This window comes from Mustela lutreola, chromosome 10, assembly GCF_030435805.1.
Source record: "Mustela lutreola isolate mMusLut2 chromosome 10, mMusLut2.pri, whole genome shotgun sequence".
Lineage (NCBI taxonomy): Eukaryota > Metazoa > Chordata > Mammalia > Carnivora > Mustelidae > Mustela > Mustela lutreola.
In genome coordinates, this window is record NC_081299.1 from 30,282,495 (window position 1) to 30,304,753 (window position 22,259).

Consider the following 22,259-nt stretch of genomic DNA (forward strand, 5'->3'; position numbering starts at 1 on the left):
GACACTCTGAGCAAGACCCTCCGAGCTCAGCTGCTGCTAGGCTCCAGCCCCACAGAGACCATGAGATAAGAAATGTTTGCTGCTGTAAGCTGCTAAGTTAGTTGGGGTAATTTGTGACACAGCAAGAGATAACTAATGTCCCATGCCTTTGGTTTCCTACCCACATGGGGGATGCTTTGGTGGTCTTTTAGGAGAGATATTCAAAATACTTTACAACCAATTCAGAAATGACATTGGCTACAAACAGCAGACTCAGTTCTAACAGCCCTGAATTCATTTGTTCAATTATAGGCACCTTTTAAAATTTTTTTTAAAGATTTTATTTATTTATTTATTTAGAGCAAGAGAGAACAAAGGGAGGGTCAGTGGGGGAGGGAGAGAGAGAATCCCAAGCAGACTTAGTGCTGGACACAGAGCCGGATGCAGGGCTTGATTTCAAGACCCTGAGTTCATGACCTGAGCTGAAACCAAGAGGTGAAGGCTTAACCATCTGAGCCACTCAGGTGCCCCAATTATAGGCATGTTTATTGAGCCCCACTTGGGGGTCACTTCGGGAACACCAAAATAAAACCGGAGATTTCTCCTTTGCACTATGGGACAAAGAGCCATGGAGCTAAAATGGGAGAGAGTGATCTCTCCCTCACGAAGTACCAGGTTCTGAAGGAGCCTAGCTGAGGAAAGTGTTTGTTTGTTTGTTTGTTTAAGATTTTATTTATTTATTTGACAGATAGAGATCACAAGTAGGCAGAGAGGCAGGCAAAGAGAGAGGAAGGGAAGCAGGCTCCCTGCCGAGCAGAGAGCCCGATGTGGGGCTCGATCCCAAGACCCCGGGATCATGACCTGAGCTGAAGGCAGAGGCTTTAACTTACTGAGCCACCCAGGCACCCCATGAGGAAAGTGTTTTGAGCTCAGTCTTGCCAGGGCCTCAGCAGATGGAGGGGAAAGCAAGTGGCATGAGAAATGAGGGTGGTGGACAGAATGGGGTCGAGGTACTGGGCCCAGGTTTGATGGGCTGTGGAGGGGACTGGGGTGCAGGAGGAAGGATAATGGGAGGGCTGAGGCTAGAGACTGAGTCACCCTCTTCCTCCTCCGTTTCACACCCTCTCTTATCTGCTCTTCCTCCCGCTCCATCCCACCCTCCCTTGCTAGCTCCAGATGGGAACAGAGAGTCCACGCCAAGAGCACCGCCAGGAGAAGCTTGCCTTCTGATGGACTCGGGCCGCCGAATCTCCCCCCAAGGTGGTCTTCATGTAGACACTCGTACCCCAGGATGGAACTGATCTCAGGCCTGCTTGCTACAGGTCTCGCCAGGGGCAATCCTCCAGGGGGCCATCAGTCAGTCAGCAGATACAATCGTGAGGAAGGCAGACAAGACAGTATATGTTTATTTTAAAAGTCTTCGATTTATTTGAATGGCTTTTAAGAGGCAGAAGCCCATGTTGTGAAATTCAGTTACAGGACAAGCACGAGGACTGAGAGGCATCCACACTGACGATCACACAGCACCCTTTATCACGTGACTGGGTAGCTGCTGGGAGCCAGACCGAGCGGGGGCATGGGGAGGGCTGAGCAGACCAACGAGGGGCAGAGTCGAGAAGGTACGAGCCATCTTACCCCCTCTTCAGACGAGAGAACTCAGAGAGATGAAGAAGAACATGCTCTAACTGTTTAAGGAGGCACTTAGGAGATTTTAAAAAGCAACCCAAGGAGGTTCAGTTGTAAGGAAGACCAGGGCAGCCCGTGTTTGCAAAAGATATAAATAGACCTATAAAGATATAAGTAGGGCTTCTGACAGGTAGATACAAGCACGACTACATGTAAGGCTTCACTTTCAATCTTGTTCTACACGAGGGGGTGGGCACTGAGATGCTTTTAAATAGATACCAGAAGCTAAAGATACGTGTGTTAATAAAGAACTTTATATGTACACAGTTTAAAACACACAGGGGTGAACTAGGCTATCTCTGAGGTCTCTCAGAGACCCCAGACTCTGTGAGCCTGAGGATAATATCCTCACATGCTCAGTGAGTCGGTTCTGAAGAACTCAGTTCCCTGGGCCTGGGCCAGAGGGAGCAGACAGGAGGCTCCAGGGCTGGCTTCGGCCTGCAAGATGTGTTTTGTTTGGCCTGCACGATCCTTTCCAAATTCAAAATAGTTGCCAACATTTGAAAGTCCAGATTTTTAGCTTCCCTTGAAAAATGGGGTGCGATATCTGGGAACAGCCCCACACATTCCCACACGGCAGCAACCGTGTCCGACAAAGAGCAAATGTGTGCTCCATTACCCAAAAGACCCGGCCGGCCTCGTCTCTTCGCTCACTCACATTTCCCGCCTGGCCCTGGGAGGCTTCAGGGTTTGGGACCAGGCCCAGGCATCCAGTCTGCGGTGACCTCATGATTTTCTACATGGTGGCAACTCCAAGATTAGCCTGAGGCCTTCCCCTAATTCTGTGGCAGACCCATCTAACCAGTGGGCCCATGAAGGCATCTTCACCCACAGGCCAGGAGCGTGGGAGGCAGTAACTCTGGTCTATAGAATCCCAGTATGTCTTACAGGGACCACTAACTCTGAGAAGATGGGTTACTGAAAAGCTGCCAGCATACTTCACTTTCATAAATTCAATCTCAATGACATCAAGGAGATATTTCCAGATCAAGGTCAAGGGTTAGTCACTTCTAGGCCAGACTAGAACACCCAAGCAGAGAAAGGAATCCTAGCCTAGGCTGGGCTGGGCCAGGGGGGCAGGGAAGAAGGTAACTTTTCTAGCCATGATCATGAGATGACCAGGACAGCCATGGGAGGTTGGCAGGTTTTGCAGGTGTTTAGAAAGCTCCATTCAAGTCATAGCGTGAATGACTCTATCTGGATTTGTGCAGTATGCAATCTGCCCAACTGCCCACATTGGCCCTGGAACTATCAGTAGGAGGAAAGAAACAAATGGAGATGGTGAGGCAGGTGCAGTCAAAAGGGGTATCCTAGCACAGATTCTACCACTTCCTTTCCAAGTCTGCGGGAGGTAGGGCTTGGAGGCAGAGGGATGGGAGCCAAGATTTTATTGGCCAAATCTGAAAGCTGGAAAGAAAGATATGGAACTTGGCTTCAGTGGCCCCCATGCTGCACATGTGCAAATGCCCATGAGATGATGGGAATGGCCAGAAGCAGTCCCAAGAAACAGGGCTGGCCATAAGTATATGGGGCCCAGGATCCTTAGTTAACAGAGATAACCATCCTGTCCACTGTACATGTACACACACACACACACACACACACACACACACAGAGTTGTCACAGAGATATCTGATCTGTTACACGCCCACGTAAACATGGACACATGCAGCTTTCATCCTGTTGCACATGCTCATATGAATCTGTCCACACACACAGTCACAGTGGTTGCTGGTAAGAGAAATCAGCTTGTCACACAGGAAATTTTCAGAGCACCTATAGTGCTTTTAGGCCAAGCTACACAAAGGAGTCCAGCACAGCACCAAGTACCACAGCAGAGAAAATTAACCAGTGAAGAAAACCAGGGAACTTTTGCCAATGGCGGAGTGCTGGCCTCTAGCGCCACCTACTGATGGGAAGGGTTTTCGTGCTTTGCTTTGAGCTGGTGAAACCCAGAGAAGGACCTACATTTAAAGGCACCCAGTCTGGGGAAGCAGCCAACCCCAGGATGCCTACCATCCCCCCTCCATTCCCCCCTGCACCCCTCCTGCCCGGGTAAGGTGAGACCCCCCGATTCTGAGTGGTACCGTGTCATCAGAGAATAAACAAGGCCTTGCAGAGGCCCTGGAAAGCAGATCCTCACACCAACAAGGATGTCAAAATAGGGTTCCATCTTCTGTACCAACTCCAACTTGCTAGTAGGGGCTCCTGGAATGCTGGATTGAGAAGGATTCTGAGGCCAAGTCTGGGCTTAAGAGACAAGAGTATCATGATGGAACAATCATGTCTATAGGTGGGACCACTTCTGCCTTTCTTGCAGCGGATCCTGGAGACTGAGTAAACTCCTCTGGCTGCTGGGTCCCAGATTTCTCCTGATCCGCAGTTCCACCATGAGGGCGTGTGAGTTGCTCACACACGCACAGCCCAAGACAATTGCCTTTTGACTTTCACTGGAGTTTTAGCTCTTGCTTGATCAGTAAGTTCTGGATCAGCTAAAGCGCTCGCTGGAGTGGCCTTCATGAAGACCTTGTTCCTGCTTCCACGGAGAGCATACGGATGACTTGTTAGATCAGAGTGCTGAAGTCAACATTGGCTGCTCCATTATATCCAAAACCAATATTTAGCTAAAGCCCATTCACCTACCAGCACTTTTCATTTCCCAAGAGGCCCAGGAGGGCAATGACGAGCTGAGAACCACAAAGGCACACCGAACAGGTGCTGAACAGCCAGCTGGGCTCAGCCCTAGCCAAGGGTCCTGCTCCCTGCCCTCACCCATCAGCTGAGGAGGGCACACCCGAGTCAACTTTATGAGTCAACATTTCAAATTATAACAGGCCATGGGGCACTTGGAAATGGTCAAAACCTGAAATCTGAAATCCTCCGATACCAAGGATCTATTGTGTTCAACATCACGGTACTCAGCTAATGCCTATGATTTTCTGCAGCCCTAACAATCCCCGCAGATGGGCACAGAACCGGCCCATGCTGCCCTCCCTTGGCCGTGAAACCAGCCTCTGCCTCCAGCACTCAGGTGGATATGAGCTGGTCTCTCCCACGAAAGGGCACGCTGTGGGTGTTTGCCTCAGTCCAGGGTCAGATAAATATTTTCAGCTCCTTGGTCTCTGTTGAAACAACTCGACTCTGTTGTTGTGTGCAAAACCAGTAGGCATGGCTGTGTTCTGATGAAAGTTTCTTTACAAAAACAGGTGGTGAGAGGGATTTGGCCCATCATCAGTTAAACTCTGCATGAGCCCCACACAAGGGCCTTTAGACTGGGTTCCAGAGAACTTGGGTGATGCTTCAGCAGCTCTGCAAATGTCTGGCTCTAATTTAAATTCTTCCTAGCTACTTAGGACACTACAACAGCAATGTACCATGTATTGTATAGCAGTTTAACAGGAAGGAGGTCAGCATGCTAACTGGTGGGCAAGCCCCTCTGTCACAAAGCTTCTCTTGTGGCCTCTATGCTGTCTGGGCTGAACGGCAGAATGGCTGAGAGCCTGGGTCCCAAGGGACAGACATGGGCTCATTTCCAGGGCTGCCACTCACCAGCTGAATGACTCTGGGTAAGTTACTCTCTCTAGACGAGCAACTAGAGTGGATGATGGCCATTGGGCTAGCACAGACTCCTGGACGCCCCTTTTGCTGAATTGTGGGAAGACGGCGTTGTCACAGTGGAGGGAGGCCAGTGCAGCAGAAACCATGGAGGGGCACTCGGGGGCTTGGGCCAGCGCTATTTCGCAACTGTCATAGAGGTATTTCCATGTGTTGATCACCAGTTTGGTGTGCGGGCGCTCACCTGTCACACCAGCTGGATATCATTATGATCCCAGATCCATCTCATGTTTGAGCTTCTCACAGGTTTTGGTTTCTCCTAGAGTTTCCTGCTCCGTTCCCGCCAATCTGATTGGGCACCTGGGGAGAGGAGGGAGCAGCTTTGCGATGATCTTTGCAGTCTCAGCGTCTAGGAACAGGGCTTGGTTTCCTGCTCACTGGCAGATTCCCCTGGGTCTGGGACAGTGTGGGCAAGCACATCCTGGGAAGCATTCAGGGGACTTGTCGGGGGGCAGAGCTATGGGCTCCAGGGGTCCAACATTTCAGGAGCTGCGATTCCCTGCCCAGTGCTGCAGTCCAGTACGGGCTGTGATGCTCACCTGGCATTTCAATCTGCCCGGGGAACCAATGCACAATGCTCCTTGCCTGGGGTTCCTCCTCACCACTGGAAAGAATCAGAAATTGTGTCTGGCTACTGCCTCGCCTGCCCCCAGGATTCTGGCCTTTTACTCCGGCCCCCTAAAGCTTTTTTTCCAGGCCCGAGATGCTCATTTATGGTTTCAATAACAGAACCAGATCCCAGTGGCTCTCACTGCCCAGGGCAGTCTGTGTCTATTACTGGTGGCTCCAGTGAAATCCACAGCTTTTACTGTCCCTTATCTTTCTCCTTCCAGCATCATATTTTTCTGCTTCTTGAAAGACCTGGAAGAATCAGGGCTTTTTATCATTAGGTCCTGGAGGCAAGACCTCTTGGTTCCCAGAATCCCTAGGGTTTATCTTAATTAGGTGCCATCTGGTGCCTAATGTACATACTCCATTCTGGTCATGCAGACTAATACTATTCTTTGAACCTCAACTGTGCCAGCTTTTCATGCCGCATATGGCTCTGGCTGGCTTTGGAGCCCTAGAGGCTCATCCAAGGGGGTGATTCTGACTGAGGGAAGGACAGAGGGCCTTTCATGGTTCAGCCAAGATCAAAGCTGAATCCCTCTATCACTTTTTTTCCTAGAGGTGATTCTTATGTCTCCTAGTATCTCTGGCTGGGCTAGGAGCAGAGGGAAGAGCTCAAAACCAGGCTCCCTGCCCTGAGGCCTCCTCTGTTGGCCAGATGGATCCTGGATGTGGATTGAAAGACCTGTACGAAGACATCATCATCACATGCCCCTCCTGTGATAAGGCAATCAGTGGTGGGGTCTGCCCCAGAAACTCAGCATGGCCTTGACCTTCCCCCTTCTGCCGCTCCCCAGCCCAGCTCCATACACAGTGGGTGCAAAACCAGCCTGGCATTCCTCTTCTGGCCCAAACTATTGCTCATCTTGGAAACACTTCTGTCTCCTCACTTTGTCTTCCATCCTGGATCATCTTCCATCCTGGATCATCTTTCTGCAACTACTACCCTGCCATACACTGCCCTGAACTTGTCCCCATTCAGATCCTGCACTGAGTCCACAAGATGACAAAGGTCAGGCCCAAGGTAGCCCTTTACCTCCTTTTCCCGCCCTCCAGCGGTCCAGCTCTCTCACACACACCTCCAGGCTCCTGCTCCCTATGATGGGGCCTTTGGCTTCCTTCACAAAGTGCTTGCTTATAGCTGGGATGGCCCAGGAGCCAGATAATCGGTCGCCTGCCCTCTCAGATGACTGCCCACCTGTTCTGGGTCTTCCTGAGGGACCAGCCATCCCTGTTCACACCCTCCCTTCATAAAGAGAGCCAGGCTCGTTAGCAAAAAAAGAAGCGGACTCAGTAAAGAGTGAGAGTTCTCCCCTAGAAGTGGTGACAAAGAGGCTGCAGAGGCTCCTGCAAATGGTGGATTCACTGGCCCGCTGCCGGGAGAGGTCACTTCATTCTGGCGTCCCTTGCACAGCATCCCAGTGAGAGAGAGCTCAGTGCTTTCACTCATAGTCCCATAGCTGGAGGATCTTGCTAGTGCACCTTTCAGCTCCTTCCTGTCTAATGGGTCACTGTCTCAGACCAGATTTTCTCATGTCACCCTGGGCAGGCCTTCTCTCAGGGGCAAGCAGGACACCCTCCCACTTCAGCCACTGAGCTTTCTTCCCCTGCATTTGGACCCATGACAGCGAACCCCAACACTCGACCTTTTCCCCGCTGGCAAAGCTGCTTGGAAACACAGCAGAACACGGTAACCAAAGGACTGAGAGCGGAGGGGAGAGGGTTGGCAGGCAGGAACAACTAAACTTTGGCTAAAAGCAAAAGCAAAGGAGGCCCTGAGCAGGCAGTCCGGAAAGCTCCTCCTGGGGAAGAGCCCGCAGTGCCCCCTGCTGGCGGAACGAGAGTTTGTGTGCAGGTTAAGGTCACTCCTCTCTCCTTCCACAAACCCTGCTCGTGGCAGCTGACCCTCGACGGGGGACTCACAGTAGAGGATCATGGGAAGCAGACAGGTCATCTTGTCTTGTGGTTTCCAAACGTGCAGAATGAGAGGTAGGGTTGCTGCGGACGACTGTGCATTTTGCCCCTTTGACAAAGACCTCCGAGCCGAGGAGTCCGTGGGGGCTGAGATAAAGGCTACGTGCTTCTGAGCAAGCAAAGTGCCCCAGAGTGGATCTGGGTCAGCGCAGAGCAAGGGTCGTCTTTTTGAAATTCACTCTCGAGACAGTGTTCTCCTCTAATTGCACAAAGGTACCCTACGGTCTGGCAGCAGCCCTGGGCCGGGCAATCTTATTAAACCATGCCAATGCAGCTCCAAGAGAGATGGAAAACCACCTACAAGATGCGGGAACTGAGGCCCATGAAAGGGAGGGACTTACCCCAGGTCGTCAGTGCACGCCGCCACAGAGCTTGGAAGCCGGATGCCTTCTCTCTCAAAGCCAAGTTCTTTGCACTGCACTGAGCTAGTCTTAATCCCAAGCCCCCTTGGAGGCAGCCTGGCTCCTCTGACACTGTCACCCTCATTCCCATCAACCCGCCCTCTTCCTCCCCCGAAACCAAGCTACTCTACAATCTTACTCTTCCAGCCAGGATGGTGGCACAGTGTTTGCCCTGCGGGAGGGCTCTGGAGGGTGCTGGGTCAGTCTGCCTAATTCCCTACAAGTTCCTCACTCGTGGGGATGAGGGCAGACGTGCAGAAGGACAGAGCGGTGAGGAACTAGAAGGGTCCACTGGACGTTGGGGTGGAATACAGACAGGGATCTGTGCCCGCAGCTCTGCAAGTCAGTGAAGCTGGCGGCTCACTGTGCAGCTGGGGCTGGCTTCAGAGGGGCAGGCGGCCGGGGCTTCTGGGCCACACCATAAGGCACATGGGCAGCCACCGTGCCCATCTCCTGAGCCCCGGCTACGTGGAACATCTGGTCATCGAAGAAGATGTGTGGGCGGATCTTCTCGAGGAGGGGGCCCTTGGGCGCTCCTGCAAGGAACAAGGCCTCATCCGTCTCCAGGCCCCAGCTGCGCAGGGTCTTGAGAGCCCGGGCCCCCGAGCTGGCTGCGCTGCGTGCTGTCACCAAGTAGGTACGGATCGGGCACTCCAGCCGCAGGCCCTTGGAATAGAACTTCTTCTGCAGCCTACCCAGTGCCTCCAGAAAGCCCTTCAAGGGGCCCTAGGAGAAGGCAAGGGAACACCGTGAGCTCCTCTGTCTCCCAAACACTTGCCCCCTCTCCGGCAGGACTCCTCCCCAAAGCACTAGGATCCTGCTGTTTGGGGTGGGAAAGCTTTTCGAGACCCCTACATCTCCTAGCTCTGCTACACCTGCTGGGGCCACTGTGTGCGTCAGTGGGTCTGTAGGTACCTATGTCAGTCTGGGCATCCATATTGCTGTGATTGGGGCTGTCTGGGTCAGAATAACCATCCCAGGGCAACTGTCGCTATGTATGTCCATCTATATGCCCTGTAGGTACATGGTTGTCAGTCATGCAGCTGCGTAACTGTGCCCTTCTGTGCAATATCAGCCAGGAGGATATTTTAGTGATTATGGGATGGGCAACCTCCAATCAGAATGGACTCCAGCTGCAAACAACAGGGACAGACAGACCAATGGGTACCTGCCAAACACCGACTCTGCCCATTGGGCACAGGTGGCTCAGGATGTTACGCCCCAGCTCTCTAGGGTCAAGGGAAAGACCGACTCTGCTGTGCCCAGAACAATACAGCTGAAGGAGGATGTGTGAATAAAGAACCAGATGCTGATAAAGGGGAAAGCTGTATCCGTGGCTGGAAACAAGGGCAGGTGGGCTTCTAATCTTAGACACCCCTCCCTGGCTGGGTGACCTGGAGCAAGTAGTGGTCTCCTGGGCCTCTGGCTACCACTTAGTGGTAAAACTGGTCCTGTCCCGGGTTTCCAGAGATTTCAGGAGGACTCCACAAGAATGGAAGTCAGATGAGTATTTGGGAGCTGCCACTAAAAGCCTGCTGAGCTCTTGGGGAAAGAGTTCTGGGATTATTGCACACCCAGACTTTTGTTAAAAGCACAAATAGGATCTCCCAGGAGGTCTGTGGATTCCACCACCTCCAAACCCAGGAAATTTTCTCCAGGCTTCCTGGCATATTCTACTCTCAGGGAGACTCCAAGCAGTGGAAGGGTCCCCAAGCCTCCTGGCCAAGGGATGGATGGCAGGAGGTAGGAGGGCTGGTGTGGCCCAAAGCAGGGGGCTTGCTCCAGACCCCACAACCAGTTGGGTCTCCCTGCCCCCTGAGGAGCTGCCCAGATTTTCCTCTGCTCCAGTAAGGGAAACAGGGGCTTCTTGAGGACGTGGGACCTGGGAGACTACTCAGAGGGGTGGGTGAATCTCAGAGAGGGGTTGAGGGTTCCGGAGAGAAGATGGCAGTTTTGGAGACAGAGCGAGGCCTTCAGAAAGAGGAAGGAAGCTGCAGAGGGCAGAGGAGCTTAGAGAGAGAATGGGGGCTTCAGAGGTGGAGGATAGGACTGCAGTGAGGGGCCGAGGGTCAGTGAAGGTGGAGAAACACATTGAGGGGGCCAGGAGTCAGGTGAGAGGGATGAGGGCTGGAGGCCTGGAGAGGGGAACTGTCTGGATTCTGGGTTGGGCCTGGGGTTTGGTTCTGGGCTTGAAGTTCCAGCCAAGGGCAAGTTTAGGGGACCCGCCTTGCTCCTCTCAGGGGTTCTGGGGAGTGTATGCAGCACCTGGGCCAAAGGTTTGTTCTCGTGGGCCTTCTCATGCTCAAAGAACCTGTCCAGCCCGTGGGCCTTGACGATGCGTTCCGACTCATCCGAGAAAAGCACAGCATCCCCATCGAAGGCCACGCGCAGCTGGCTCTGGGACACAGCCACGTCCCTGCTGGGGCTGAAGATGGTGGCCGCTGCGATCCCTAGGCAGAGAGAGGCAAGTGTTGTCTGCCTTCATCTAGGTAGCGGGGGCCCCTGACACGTGCCTCAGAGACCTGGGGCCAAGAGAAAGTCATCTCAGGATGCCTTTGGCCCCCCGCCCCAGCCTCTCCCAGGACTCAGGGCAAGACTAATGGGGGCTCATACTCAGAATATTTAAAAACTGGTCAATAAGAATGGACAGCGGCTTTTGCTCTGAGGAGGGCTCAGAGGGCCCTGGCCCATGTCAGGGTTTCCCTTTAGTTGCTGCTTTGTGGGAAGGTTGAGGGGTGGGGCTGTGTGTGCCAGAAAGAGAGGTAACTCAGAGGACTCAGGGAAACAGCTGTTTACCAATCAGTATGGAGAAAATTCAATTCCTTAAAATCTAATAAGGTCACACTGGTATGGACCAGCTGAATGTCAATCCTGACCAGAAGGAAGGGTCCCCCAGGCCACTGCTGTCCTTCTAGCAGATCCTCACAGGCACGATGGGGCTGGGCTGGCCTGGCCTCAGTTACTCTCCACTGCTGATTCCTGCAAGTAATCAGCACCCTCTCTGGACCAAGGTAGAATTAAGGGTGTTCGAGCTCTGGAGCTGGAATTCCAGGCTGAAGTCTATGGGCACCCCCAGTTCACTGCCACAGTGGCCCCAGGTATACCCTACTCAGGGTTCCTTGAGGCAATGTTGGTGATCAAAAAGGGCAGTACCAATGCCATCTGACCATGCACAGACTCTGCAACCCTGGGCTTCTCCAGGAGTCAAGGATGCCCGTGGGAGCCCAGGCCCCAGACTGGAGCTGCACTGGGCAGCAGAGAACCAATGCTAGGAGGCTGGAGGCCTGGGGGTCTGTTGTCTACTGGTCATCTCCCAAGGGCTGTTTCAGCTCTGCTCTTGGAACTCCAGGCTCGCAAGGGCTGGGCTAGGGCAGAGGTCCTGGGAGGAGAAAGCAGTGTCAGGCTCCCGGCAACTTCAGCAGCCAGAAGATGCGCCCGGGCATCAGGCCGGGCACCTTCTCAGTGCCTGCAACACGGGAGCCAAGAGGAACCAGGACCACCCAGCTGGGGGCAGGGTCTCCCTCCTGACCATCCCTTGCTTGCTATCAGGCATTCAAATTACAGATGTGGAGAGGCACGCACTCAGGTGCCAAGGGCCCAACCAGACCAACCAGAGGGTGTGCCATCTGCCTAGGGAAATTGCTTCTGGTTTCTGGTTAAAGAAAGCATCTTGCAGCCCAAAGCAACACAGAGGAGTGAGGCATTGCGAGGCTAGAGGCCAGGCTTCTAGGCAGGAGACAGCATGAAGAGGGAGAGAACAGTGGATATTAAAAAAAAAAAAAAAAAAAAAAGTGGGGCACCTGGGTGGCTTGGGTTATGATCCCAGGGTTCTGGGATGGAGTCCTGCATCGGGATCCTTGCTCAGGGGAGAGTCTGCTTCTTTCTCTGGCCTTTCCCCCCGACCTGTGCTCACTCACGCGCTCTCTCTCTCTCTCTCGGGTGCTATCTCTCTCTCACATGTGCTCTCTCTCATGTGCACAAAAATAAATTTTTAAAAATCTTAAAAAAAAAAAAAAAGTGAATATATTGCTGGTTGATAGCAAAACCTGCCGGGAGTGTTTGGCCTGAGGAGCCCGCGTGGGCAGTGCGGCAATCCTTCCTCCCCTGTGGGCCTGTTTTCTTCCATGAGCAACAGGGATACATACTGTGTCCGGAGAACCAGGTCTGTGGGAAACAAGGTTCCCACAGTTTAACCCTAAACTGTCCCTTGACAGAGACCCACGGAGGGAGATTCTCTTTGTCAGCCCTTGTGGCTGGGTCTCCTAACCTCACCCCAGCACTGGCCAGGCCGGCTGCTGGAATGCCAGCCGTTGCCCAGACCCCAGGGCTCAGGAGGAACTAGATACTGACCTTCCTCCCGACTGGCCCAGACGGGCGGCAAAGGCTGCTTTTGGTCACACAGGCATCAGAACTACCGACCTGGAGGGCTCTTAAAAGTGAGTAGCCTTCCAGGCTGTAAGGAGGGTTTCCACGGGAAGAGAAGGCTGGGGGATGCTGATGAGTAAAGGCATCCTTACCACGGGAGGGCGGAAGGTGGCAGAATGGAATAGAAGGGCAATCAGTGGAACAGGTGGGCCTTGTTCTCAGTTTACCTGACAGGTCACAGGAATTAAGGAAGGCACTCCCTTTCCAATTACCACAGTAACCCCTAGCATCTGCTTAGAGCTTTAGGGCCAGCACCCCCCCCCCCCCGCCCCGGCAACCTCTGCAACCCTTTTGTCAGACTCCCCACATTCTCCCTCCTCAGCATGACTCACCTTCATCGATGGCTTCCCGCACTTTCTCCGCATCAGCTGACAAGTAGAGGTTGGTGTGATAGGCCTTGAGGTAGCAGATGGGGCTATTCCCACCTGTCATGCAGAACCGCTCAATGAACAGGTCTGGGGAGGAGGCAGAGAGCACCGAGGTGATGCCTGAGTCAACCCTCAGGGCCTCAGAGGGGGTCCCTCCGTGGCCAGTGGGCTCCATCTTGGCTCTGAGTGGGGATGGGGCAGCAGAGCGATTCTCGGAGTGATTGTAGGCCACCCTTCCCCCTCCATCCTTCACCCATGAAACATGGATGACTAACCAGGAGTGACCGCTTGGCCCACGGTAATGTGCTCTTGTCAGATAATCACACTACTGCTACGGAAGGTGGGTGTCCAGCCAGAGGCTGGCCCTCCTGGCCGTAGCTGATTGGATAGCGGCAGACACCTGACCCAAGCTGGGCGGATCAGATCCTCTGCAAGCCCAGGCTAATGGTCACCCAGTACCCCTGCGCGCAGCGGCTGGAGTGGATTTGCCGGTTGGTAAAAGGCTGCTGCTCTGGGCCTACTGAGTCACTCCATCACGACTACCCCAGTCCCTCATGGGGGACAATCCACAACAGAAGGCCTAATTCCTGGCGCGGCAGGACCCTGCTCCGATACTACGGCTGGTGTCTCTTGATCGCTCCGTGCCTGTGTCCTGAGGTAGTTAAATATTTTGAGTATCATTCTGCTCCCAGCAATTTGAAATGAGGATTACGAAAATGCCACCAAACTCTGTTGGTTGCTTAAAACAAGGATTTGTAAACGTATAAATTTTGGCCATATTCAGGAAAAGCAGAGAGACCGAGTTTGGGAAGAGAGATGTGGGTAGGGGGAGGGGCTGGAAACAGGCCGAGAGAAGCAGAAATAGGGGCTCACCTGGCCCAGAGAGAAAAAGCCCAGGAGAGATTTCCAGTACTTGGATTCAGGCTGCTCTGGGCCCGGTTTTACTTCCTGCCCTGTAGTTCTAAAAGACATCCTTTTAACCTAGTAAGATTCTCACCAGCGTAGGCTAGCTCTGGAGGGTGTGTTAGTTTCAATCAAGAGTTTGGATTAAGGGGCGCCTGGGTGGCTCAGTGGGTTAAGCCTCTGCCTTCAGCTCAGGTCAGGTCATGGTCTCAGGGTCCTGGGATCAAGCCCTGCATCGGGCTCTCTGCTCACTGGGGAGCCTGCTTCCTCCTCTCTGCCTGCCTCTCTGCCTACTTGTGATCTCTGTCAAATAAATAAATAAACTCTTAAAAAAAAAAAAAAAAGAGTTTGGACTAAGACACAAAGTCCCTTCACTCTGACAATTGCACCTGCTTCTCCTAGCAGCCTTGTAAGGCCTGTGAGCCCCGCTGGCGAAAGAGAAACTGAAGCACGGAGGCAGCAGGTGCTCTGCCCAATACAACAGGGCCTATGCAGTGGTGTGCTGGCTCTGGCCTGCACCAGCTTGCAGGAGCTGAAGGTTAAACATTCAGGGATTTTTTTTTTTTTTTTTTTTTGGAGCCAGTTAGAGTGTCCAACTGTAGATAACTTGAAATCAGGCACCGAGGGATATTCACACCCTAAGATGACTATGTTACAATCAGGGTTTTTGTTGTTATTTCTTTTGGTTTGTTTTGTTTTCTTGAGGAACCAGATTACCGGCATACCTCTGGGCTTCAGGTTCTAGCTGGTATTACCTACCCCCTCCCCAAAGGAGCGGCCCCATCTGCAAGCATCCGGTAGGCGTGTCCCATGGCCAAGCCCCTGATGCTCACCATAGTGGTTGATACTGTTGATCAGACGGACACCCACTTGAGCGTGGTTGTTGGTCACAAGGACGATATCAAAGATGTCCTCACTATCGGGGTACAGCTCCCGCAGCCTCCTGTTCACAGCCTCCAGAGCCTGGATAGGAGAGGGGACCCTCCTGCTCAGAACCCCAGGGACTGACATCTGGAGTTGGTAGCCAGCTTTGGGAGGAGGAGTGAGCTGGGATCTAATGGGGGCGGACAGGGATGGTCAAGGGCTGGCTGTGGACGTGGACTGTCTCATCCTAACATCAGCCATTGCGCTGGCTGATATCTGCACAGGGGCGCCTCCATACAGGGTGAGTGGGGGTCGAAATCCTGCCCAGCTCCACTCACTGAGCTAGTGACCTGGAGTGGGGTTGCATTAGCGCAGGGGACAGGGAGGCTTCTTCCCACGATGGCTCTGTCCCCTTGTCAAGCCGTGTTCCTGCGGGCTGGCATCTACCCAGAGGAAGCCCCCTTTCCTTATTCAAACCCAGGAGGGCTTTTTTCTAATCCCCACAAAAGCACTGCATGGCACCTACCTTCACAAAAGGGAAGGCTGGCCCTGGGCTGAAGGGCTCGTTCTCGTGCTCCAGCTGGTAGCGTACATACTCCTCCACGCCCTGCTCCGTGTAGATGCGCTGCTCCTCGTCCATGCGGAACAAGGCTCGGGAGGACACAGCAATGGTGACAGCATTCTGAGGCTTGGGCTGTGAAGGTGCAGGAGGAGGGCTGTTACTCCCACTCTGAAGCAGGTCTCCCGTGCCAGCCTCTCTAGGTGCCCAGCTTTGGGCAGGGGCAGACCTGGGTCAGGACCCCTTCCATGTGGGACCCAACCAGGACCTAAGGGAGACGGGGGCTCCCTGCCAAGAGAGCATGATCCAGTGGGAGGACATGTCTTCAGGAAGTGTACAATCTCGTGGGCCATCTGGACACACGGGAAAAATGAATACAGTGCCTGTAGCCAGAGTGTAACTGATGCTTGAGATGGTCTCCAGATGATTTCCATTATAACATGAGAGCTACATGCCCTGTAGGAAGAAATGGTGCCCAGAAACAAGGTAGTTATGTAAGAAAATTCATCTCCAGCCCAGATCTTTCTCCTGAGATCCAGGCTGATATATTTCATTGCCCCAGTTGACTAACAGACACTCAAACTTAACATGCCCAAGTTTGGATTCCCACCACCGCCTGCACCTCCAAACCTGGTCTCCCATCTGCCTCCTCGTCTCAATGCTCAGCACCACCATAGACTCAACGCTGAGGCCAAAACCCAGAAGTCAACCTCAAGTCCTCCCCGCTCCTCAACTCCCCTCCCTACACCAGTCAATCAATCAATCAATCAATCACCCAAACCTGTCAACTCTATAGAATCCATCCACTTCTCTGTGCCCTCCCTGCCAGAGTCCAGTCCATCACCATCTCCCATCCTAGGTCATCCATATCATTGTTAGGGGGTGTTCTCAAGTTCACATCTGAGGATGTTCCTCCCCCTTTCAGTGGTAACTGCTCCTCTCAAACTCTGTTCCACAGCCTTGAGTATGGAGTAGGAAGCCCTTGGAGACAGATGCCTACCTCTTCACACTGTCAACTTTCTGCTATCCAGCTTTGCTCAATCTGACCTTTCCCGTGTCTGAGTATCGTTTCCTGTCTGTCCCTGAGCCTCTGCACATGATGTGCCCTCTGCCTGGTTCTTCGTCTAGCTAACTTCCCCCCAACCTGCAGGTTTCAAACTACCTGTCCCCTACCTTTCCTGCTCCTAGTCATAGGTTTCCTACCTCTCCCATAGATTTCCTTTTTAAATTAAATGTAGCATGGCCCTAATTGCTTATTTATCTATTTCTATTTCTAGACAGAGTCCTGGGGAGGAAACAGGGACCATGCTTAAGTTTGGAGGGAACATAAGCCAGAACTATCTTGTTCATTCAGAGTATCTATAGTGCTTAAAATTGTGCCCAGCACCTAGTAGATGCTCAGTAAATTTGTAATGCTCCTGAACTCTCACATAATCTATTTCAATGAGAAACAGTATTTGCTATGACAGATTTAACATGACCTAGAAACTCCAGGACAATACCCTAATCTGTTCAGATTGCTTGACATACAGTAGATGCTCCAAGAATGGGCTCTGAGTTTTCTATAGGTGCTCTATTGTGTTGTTTGTTTGTTTGTTTTTGGTTGATGCAAATTTTACAAACATTTACTGGTTCTTTGCTCCAGGTCCCTGGGCTCTGCCTGGGAAGTGGTCCTGGCAATGACAGGGCTCCTGCCCTCAGAGTCACCTGCTGATAAGGAAGAAAGGCAGGTAAACAGAGACACAAAAGGGGCTAGCATGAGTGATAGGACACAAGGGAAAGCAGAGTCTTGATGATGGGTTCACAGTAGGCTGTCACGGGAGAGGAGGCATTTGTGTGCAGCCCAGAAGGAGGAATCAGGTAAAGGAAGGTATCAGGAAGTGAGCAAGTACGCAGTGCATTCACAGAGGTGAGCAGAGCCCAGGGCAGGGAGCGTGAGTGCCGATAAGTCCAGAAGAGTGGGCAGGTGCTAGGAGGCCTTCCCCAAGGCCCAGGAGGGCCTCAGAACTCCTTCACCACCCTCTGTGGAATAGAGAGAGACAGCAGCTGGACCCTTAAGAATCCCTGGGGAGGATCAGAATGTGGGGGTGACTCCCACTTTGCATGTGAGGAAACAGAGGCTCAAGATGGGGGCAAGATTCATAAATGGACCTCAAATTCAGGCCTGTTCCTGATAGCATTGCAGGCCATGTACCCAACTCCACTGCTTCTTTCTGGAATCAAGCCTGGGACCCAATCAGTGGGTAACATTGAGTGATTACCATGTGACAGGCACTGTGCTGGGGACATGGCAGGAAACAACACAGACAGGATCCCTGCCCCCACAGAGCTTATGATCTGTCCCTAAGCAGAGATTTGTGCCACCCTTTCGAAGAGCATTATCCACTAGAACTTTCTGTGATAACAGACACGTTCAGTCACTTGCAATGTGACTATTGAGACTGAGGAATGGGATTTCTAATTGTGTTTAATTTTAATCAATTTAAATTTGAGTAGCTATGAGTGGCTAGTGGCTAATAAAGCTTTAAACCTCAAAGCAGTAAATGGAAGACCAAAGAGTTCCCCAAGCGCATGCAGTAAATCTCAGTTTGCCTTTGACTTTGACCCCAACAAAGATGGTGTATCCAGCCAGAGGGGTCAGGGAAAGGCGGTGGCAGGCAGGACAGGTGCCTCTTCTGGGGACTCAACCCAGGTACCCTCTCAGTTGCCAGCCACCCCTGTTTGTGTGATCACAGGTTGGGGAACTCCCAGCCCCCTTGGCAACTGTGAGCTTTCAAGGAAAGAAGGGAAAGCAAAAGCAAAGCATAGAGGGATGGCCAGGGATGGTAAGTGTGGGTGGGGCTGGTGGGTTGGGGAGACCACTCTCATAAACTCAGGAATGGCCTTCAGAATGGAGACTGAGTTTGCCCCACCTGCTGGGCTTACTTTCCCAGGGACAGGCCCAACACCATCCAGGACAGAGAGCCAGCTGCCCTCCTGGCCCCTTCAGGCAGATTCCCAAGCCAGCCGCTCCAGCCCAGGCAGCCAGCCAAGGTCTCACTCTTGTCTTGTTGTCCCACAGTCCCTGCCAGTCTTCTCCATTCTGGGTCCCCTCTGGTTGAGCTGCTCAGACCCCATCCCTACCCATCCCACTTCTGGCCATCACAAGAAAGATATCCTAGTTGTCTTGGCCCTAGGAGTCTCCACTTCCTTCTTTTACAAATGGGCAAGCAGACTCAGAGATGGACAGAGTATCACTCTAGGTCACACAGCAAAGTCAAGGCAGATCCAGGTAGGTAAGATCCCTAGGCTCTGGCCTCTAACCTGGCCTCTGTCCACATAGCAGCATCCCCCCATATGCCCTTCCTAGATAGCTTCCAGATGTCCCCAGCCCCTTCCATTTCAGCCACTTCCTTGGGACACTTGCCCCAGGGAGCCCTCCCCTTCCAGATTTGGGAGAAATGGTGGGGGAACACCATGCCCCCAGACTGAGGTTTCTAAGCCGCAGGGCTCTCTTTCTCCTCAGAATGGGGGTCCCCAATGAAGAACCTTTCCACCAGCTCCACCTGCTCTCACACTGTACAGGAGGGTAGGGTCTTGGGGCCCAGAAGGCGTGAACTGCTGTGAAAGATACAGAAAGAGCGGCCTCTCCAGGCTCCAGCAGAGTTGAAGGGACAGGTAAAGGGCTGGCCAGAGCTGGGGAGAAGCCAAACACTTGGAGACACCCCTGGGCCTAGCTGCAGAGGGAGACCACCCCTTCATGTGTTGTTAGGCATGGCTAGGAACAAACTGTTCCTCCAGAACACAGAAAGAAGTCCTGATTCCAGACTGGGAAATGGGTCAGGGGGACCCTTGTCCTAGACAGGGGACTCAGCCTGGGAACAATGGGCTCCAGGGAGCTAGGGTCCTGCCAGTTCTCTGCCTTCCACTGGTGCTGGGGGGCTGGTGGGGGATTAATGGAGGAAAGCCAGCCTGCCTGAGGAGCTCTCATTTAGACCGACATGATTCTGCCTATTGGGCCCAAGTAGGGAACACAGCCAAAAGCTGTTCTTTCCGAACAGTCTTACTGGGAGAAGAGCTGCTGGAGGAGAAAGGGACAAGATAGGTCTGGACTGAGGAGTCCTCTGACCCCATGAGGTGAGGGGCTCCTCTGGGCCGTCAGGGCTTAAATATTTCACTCAGGCTCCTGGGAATGAGACTAGGCTCTAATGGGACCCAGGAGGCCTAAAGCCCTCAAAATAGCTTGTGGGAGGAGGGGCTACTGCAGGAAGGAGTAGAGGCTGGGAGGCTGCCAGGCCCCTTACCTCCCAGAGGCCCGTGAGGCGTCAGGGGTCATGACTGACAACTAGGCCTGAGCTCCCTGGCTCCATGGTCCTTGAGGGGGAGATGTATTGGTGAGGCTCTACTTGCCACTCCAGCCCCAGTGTCCATCTCCTGAGCCATGGCCATGAGATCAGTCAAGGTTCCCCCTCAGGCAGGGACCAGCTCCTCATTGGTCTGCTTGCTGCTGGACTCACCGTCTCCCATCCACTCCCCAAGCAGCCCCAGAGGGATCGCGCTCAAATGAAATGGGACCAGTTAATATCCTGCTGAAAAACGGTTTTCATACTTTTAAAAAGGTAGGTTGACCTTTTATTTCCATGAACTCCTGGGTAGAACCCCAATATGTAAATCAGCTAGTACTATAGTTGATTAGCATACAATTATTTTACTAGTTTACTTTTTGATTTCAGTGTATTACCTGTACATGATCTATTTCTTATAATGACAACCAATGGAAACAGCACGGTTGTGTAAGTGATAAATTTGAACCTAGGAATTAGGCTGTCGGTGCAGACTTAAACGTCATCTCCTAGTTAATTTGTTCCTGTATTTGATTGGTTTGTGCACAGTATTAGAAAGTCCTGAGTCCCATCAATAAGTGGTTGCAAATTGCAAAAAAAATTTGTTTTCTGTTAAAATATAAGCCTCAAGATACTCGGCAACAATAATTGCCAGCAAACTCAAGATAAAACAGTTCCTAGGGAAGGCTTTGTCTTGAGGTTTGCTAATGAGAAACCAAAAGACAAACAAAACAACAACAACAACTAATCAACCTACAGCATTAAATTAGTATGTTGGTGGTACTGAAGGTGCTAAGATGTCCACATAACACATTTGAGTGAATGGAGTTTTATTACACATTTAATAGTTTAAGAGGAGTTGGGAAAAAAAAGAAAAGAAATTAGATCCGCATGTGTGCAGACCTCCAGAAACATAGGGCCCCAGCGGAACCTGGTTTTAAAACCCCTAACCCCACTGACAACCCAGGCTCCTGAGTATGGCATTCAAGGCCCTATGTGGGTCTCTGGCACCTGACCCATGTATCTCCCCCAAATCCTGCATTCTCCCACCCAGTATCAAAGACATCCTCAAGCCGTTTGCCCATCCTGTTACCCAGTCTGGCTGAGAAATGCTGCCTACTCAGCCTTTAAGCTGAGCTCAAACGCTGCGTCTGCAAAGCCTTTCTTAGTCTGTGTCTGCAAAGCCTTCCTTAGCGGGCAGTCTCTCACTCCTGTATGCTCCCTCTGGACCATGTAGGGTCTTTCATCTGAACACTCAACCTGGCCAGGGTCTCCCTCAAGGGTCTCCCTCAAAAGTCTCCCTCAGTGCACCGCCGGCTCCTGAGGCAGGGACTCAACCAAATTCATCTCTCAGTCCCCACTGCTGAGCAAGCAGGACCTGGAGATGCTGCAGGGAATGACTGTTGATAGGGTGGGCCTCCTGGGGAAGGGCCCTAGGAGGGAAGCAGCAGGATGCTTTAAGGTCAGGCTGGAACCTTTCGGAGGATGCCTCTGGGCCAACCTCCGTTCAGCCCCCTTCCCAAGCTCTGAGATCTGGGAAGCAGCAATGAGCAAGGCCCAGGGGACAGCGGGGACATCAGGAATCTGTCCGATGGGAAGAGGAGCTCTCTTCACTGTGTGAGTCTCTCAGACCACCACGGGAGTCACGGAGATGTTGATGCCCACTGCAACAGGACCAGAACCTCGAGCTGTGGCGCAAAGTCCAGCCTCGGGAGCCCTGAACGTAGGGCGAAGATCCAGTGCAGTTCCCTTCCCTTAGGACGCGGACAGCGCAGCCCCCGGAGCCCACAGCGCAGGGCCGTGAGCCAGAGCCCGAACGCAGACTCTCGGGTCCGGAGCCCGATGCCCCAGATGGCAGGGACCTGAGCGCACAACGAGGAGCCGGGTTTCCAGGGTCAGGTTACCCTAGCCCAGGGCGCTTGGGCAGGCGCCGCTGACCCGCTGTGCCAACAAGTGCTGTCCGCGAGCCCCGGGCTGCAGGCTCTCGGAGGAACTGGGCTCTGAGGACAGCATGGGGGAAGGGGGTTCCTGGCGTGGAACCCGAGCCCCGGGGAAAAAAAACACCGGCGCAGAGCTCCCAAAATAAACGCGAGCCGGTGCCAAGGGCCCGGCACATTCTGGTGCTAAAGAGCTGCGTCCCCTCCTGGAGGCCTGCCACGGGTCCCTCTCCAGAGGGCTTACGACCCTCCCTCAGTGACCCCTCCCCTGCTCTCCCCCCGTACCCAGACCCTGCTGTTACCGATTTGGGTTTCTTCTTGGGCGCGAGGTTTTCGTAGAAAGTCTTGGTCTCCTCCCAGCACCGGGCCGCCGCGGTCTCTGCCCCTGGCCCGGGCTCGCGGGGCTCCCGGAGCTCCCCGGCTTCCATGATCCGGCTGCCACCCTGCCGGCCCGAGCTGGCGGCGGCGGGGACGCGGCGCTGACAGGAATGGGCTGCAGCAGGGAGGCGCGGCCCGGGAGTGAGAAGGGGGCGGGCCGCGCGGGGAGTGTGCGCGCGCGAGCCGCTGGGGGTGGGGGTGGGCGGGGGTTTGTTAAACTCGTTCTCCGCTGCGGGCGG

General features: G+C 53.2%; 1 protein-coding gene across 2 annotated transcripts; it reads right to left on the reverse strand.

Annotated features, from left to right (window-relative positions):
- Window positions 1–1,330: 1,330 nt before the first annotated feature.
- Window positions 1,331–22,154, reverse strand: NT5C1A (5'-nucleotidase, cytosolic IA). Of its 2 annotated transcripts, XR_009345306.1 has the most exons (7): window positions 21,945–22,154; window positions 15,351–15,518; window positions 14,794–14,923; window positions 13,022–13,144; window positions 10,530–10,714; window positions 8,205–8,990; window positions 1,331–5,580 (listed from the first exon to the last, which is right to left on the reverse strand). XR_009345306.1 is itself a non-coding variant. In XM_059137224.1 (6 exons), exons 1-6 carry the CDS (start codon window positions 22,068–22,070, stop codon window positions 8,625–8,627), a joined length of 1,098 nt encoding a protein of 365 aa, XP_058993207.1. In that variant the 5' UTR covers window positions 22,071–22,154; the 3' UTR covers window positions 6,807–8,624. The 2 variants fall into 2 exon arrangements, 1 of the variants encoding a protein (XP_058993207.1); XM_059137224.1 differs by lacking the exon at window positions 1,331–5,580 and having other exon boundaries at window positions 6,807–8,990.
- Window positions 22,155–22,259: the final 105 nt, after the last annotated feature.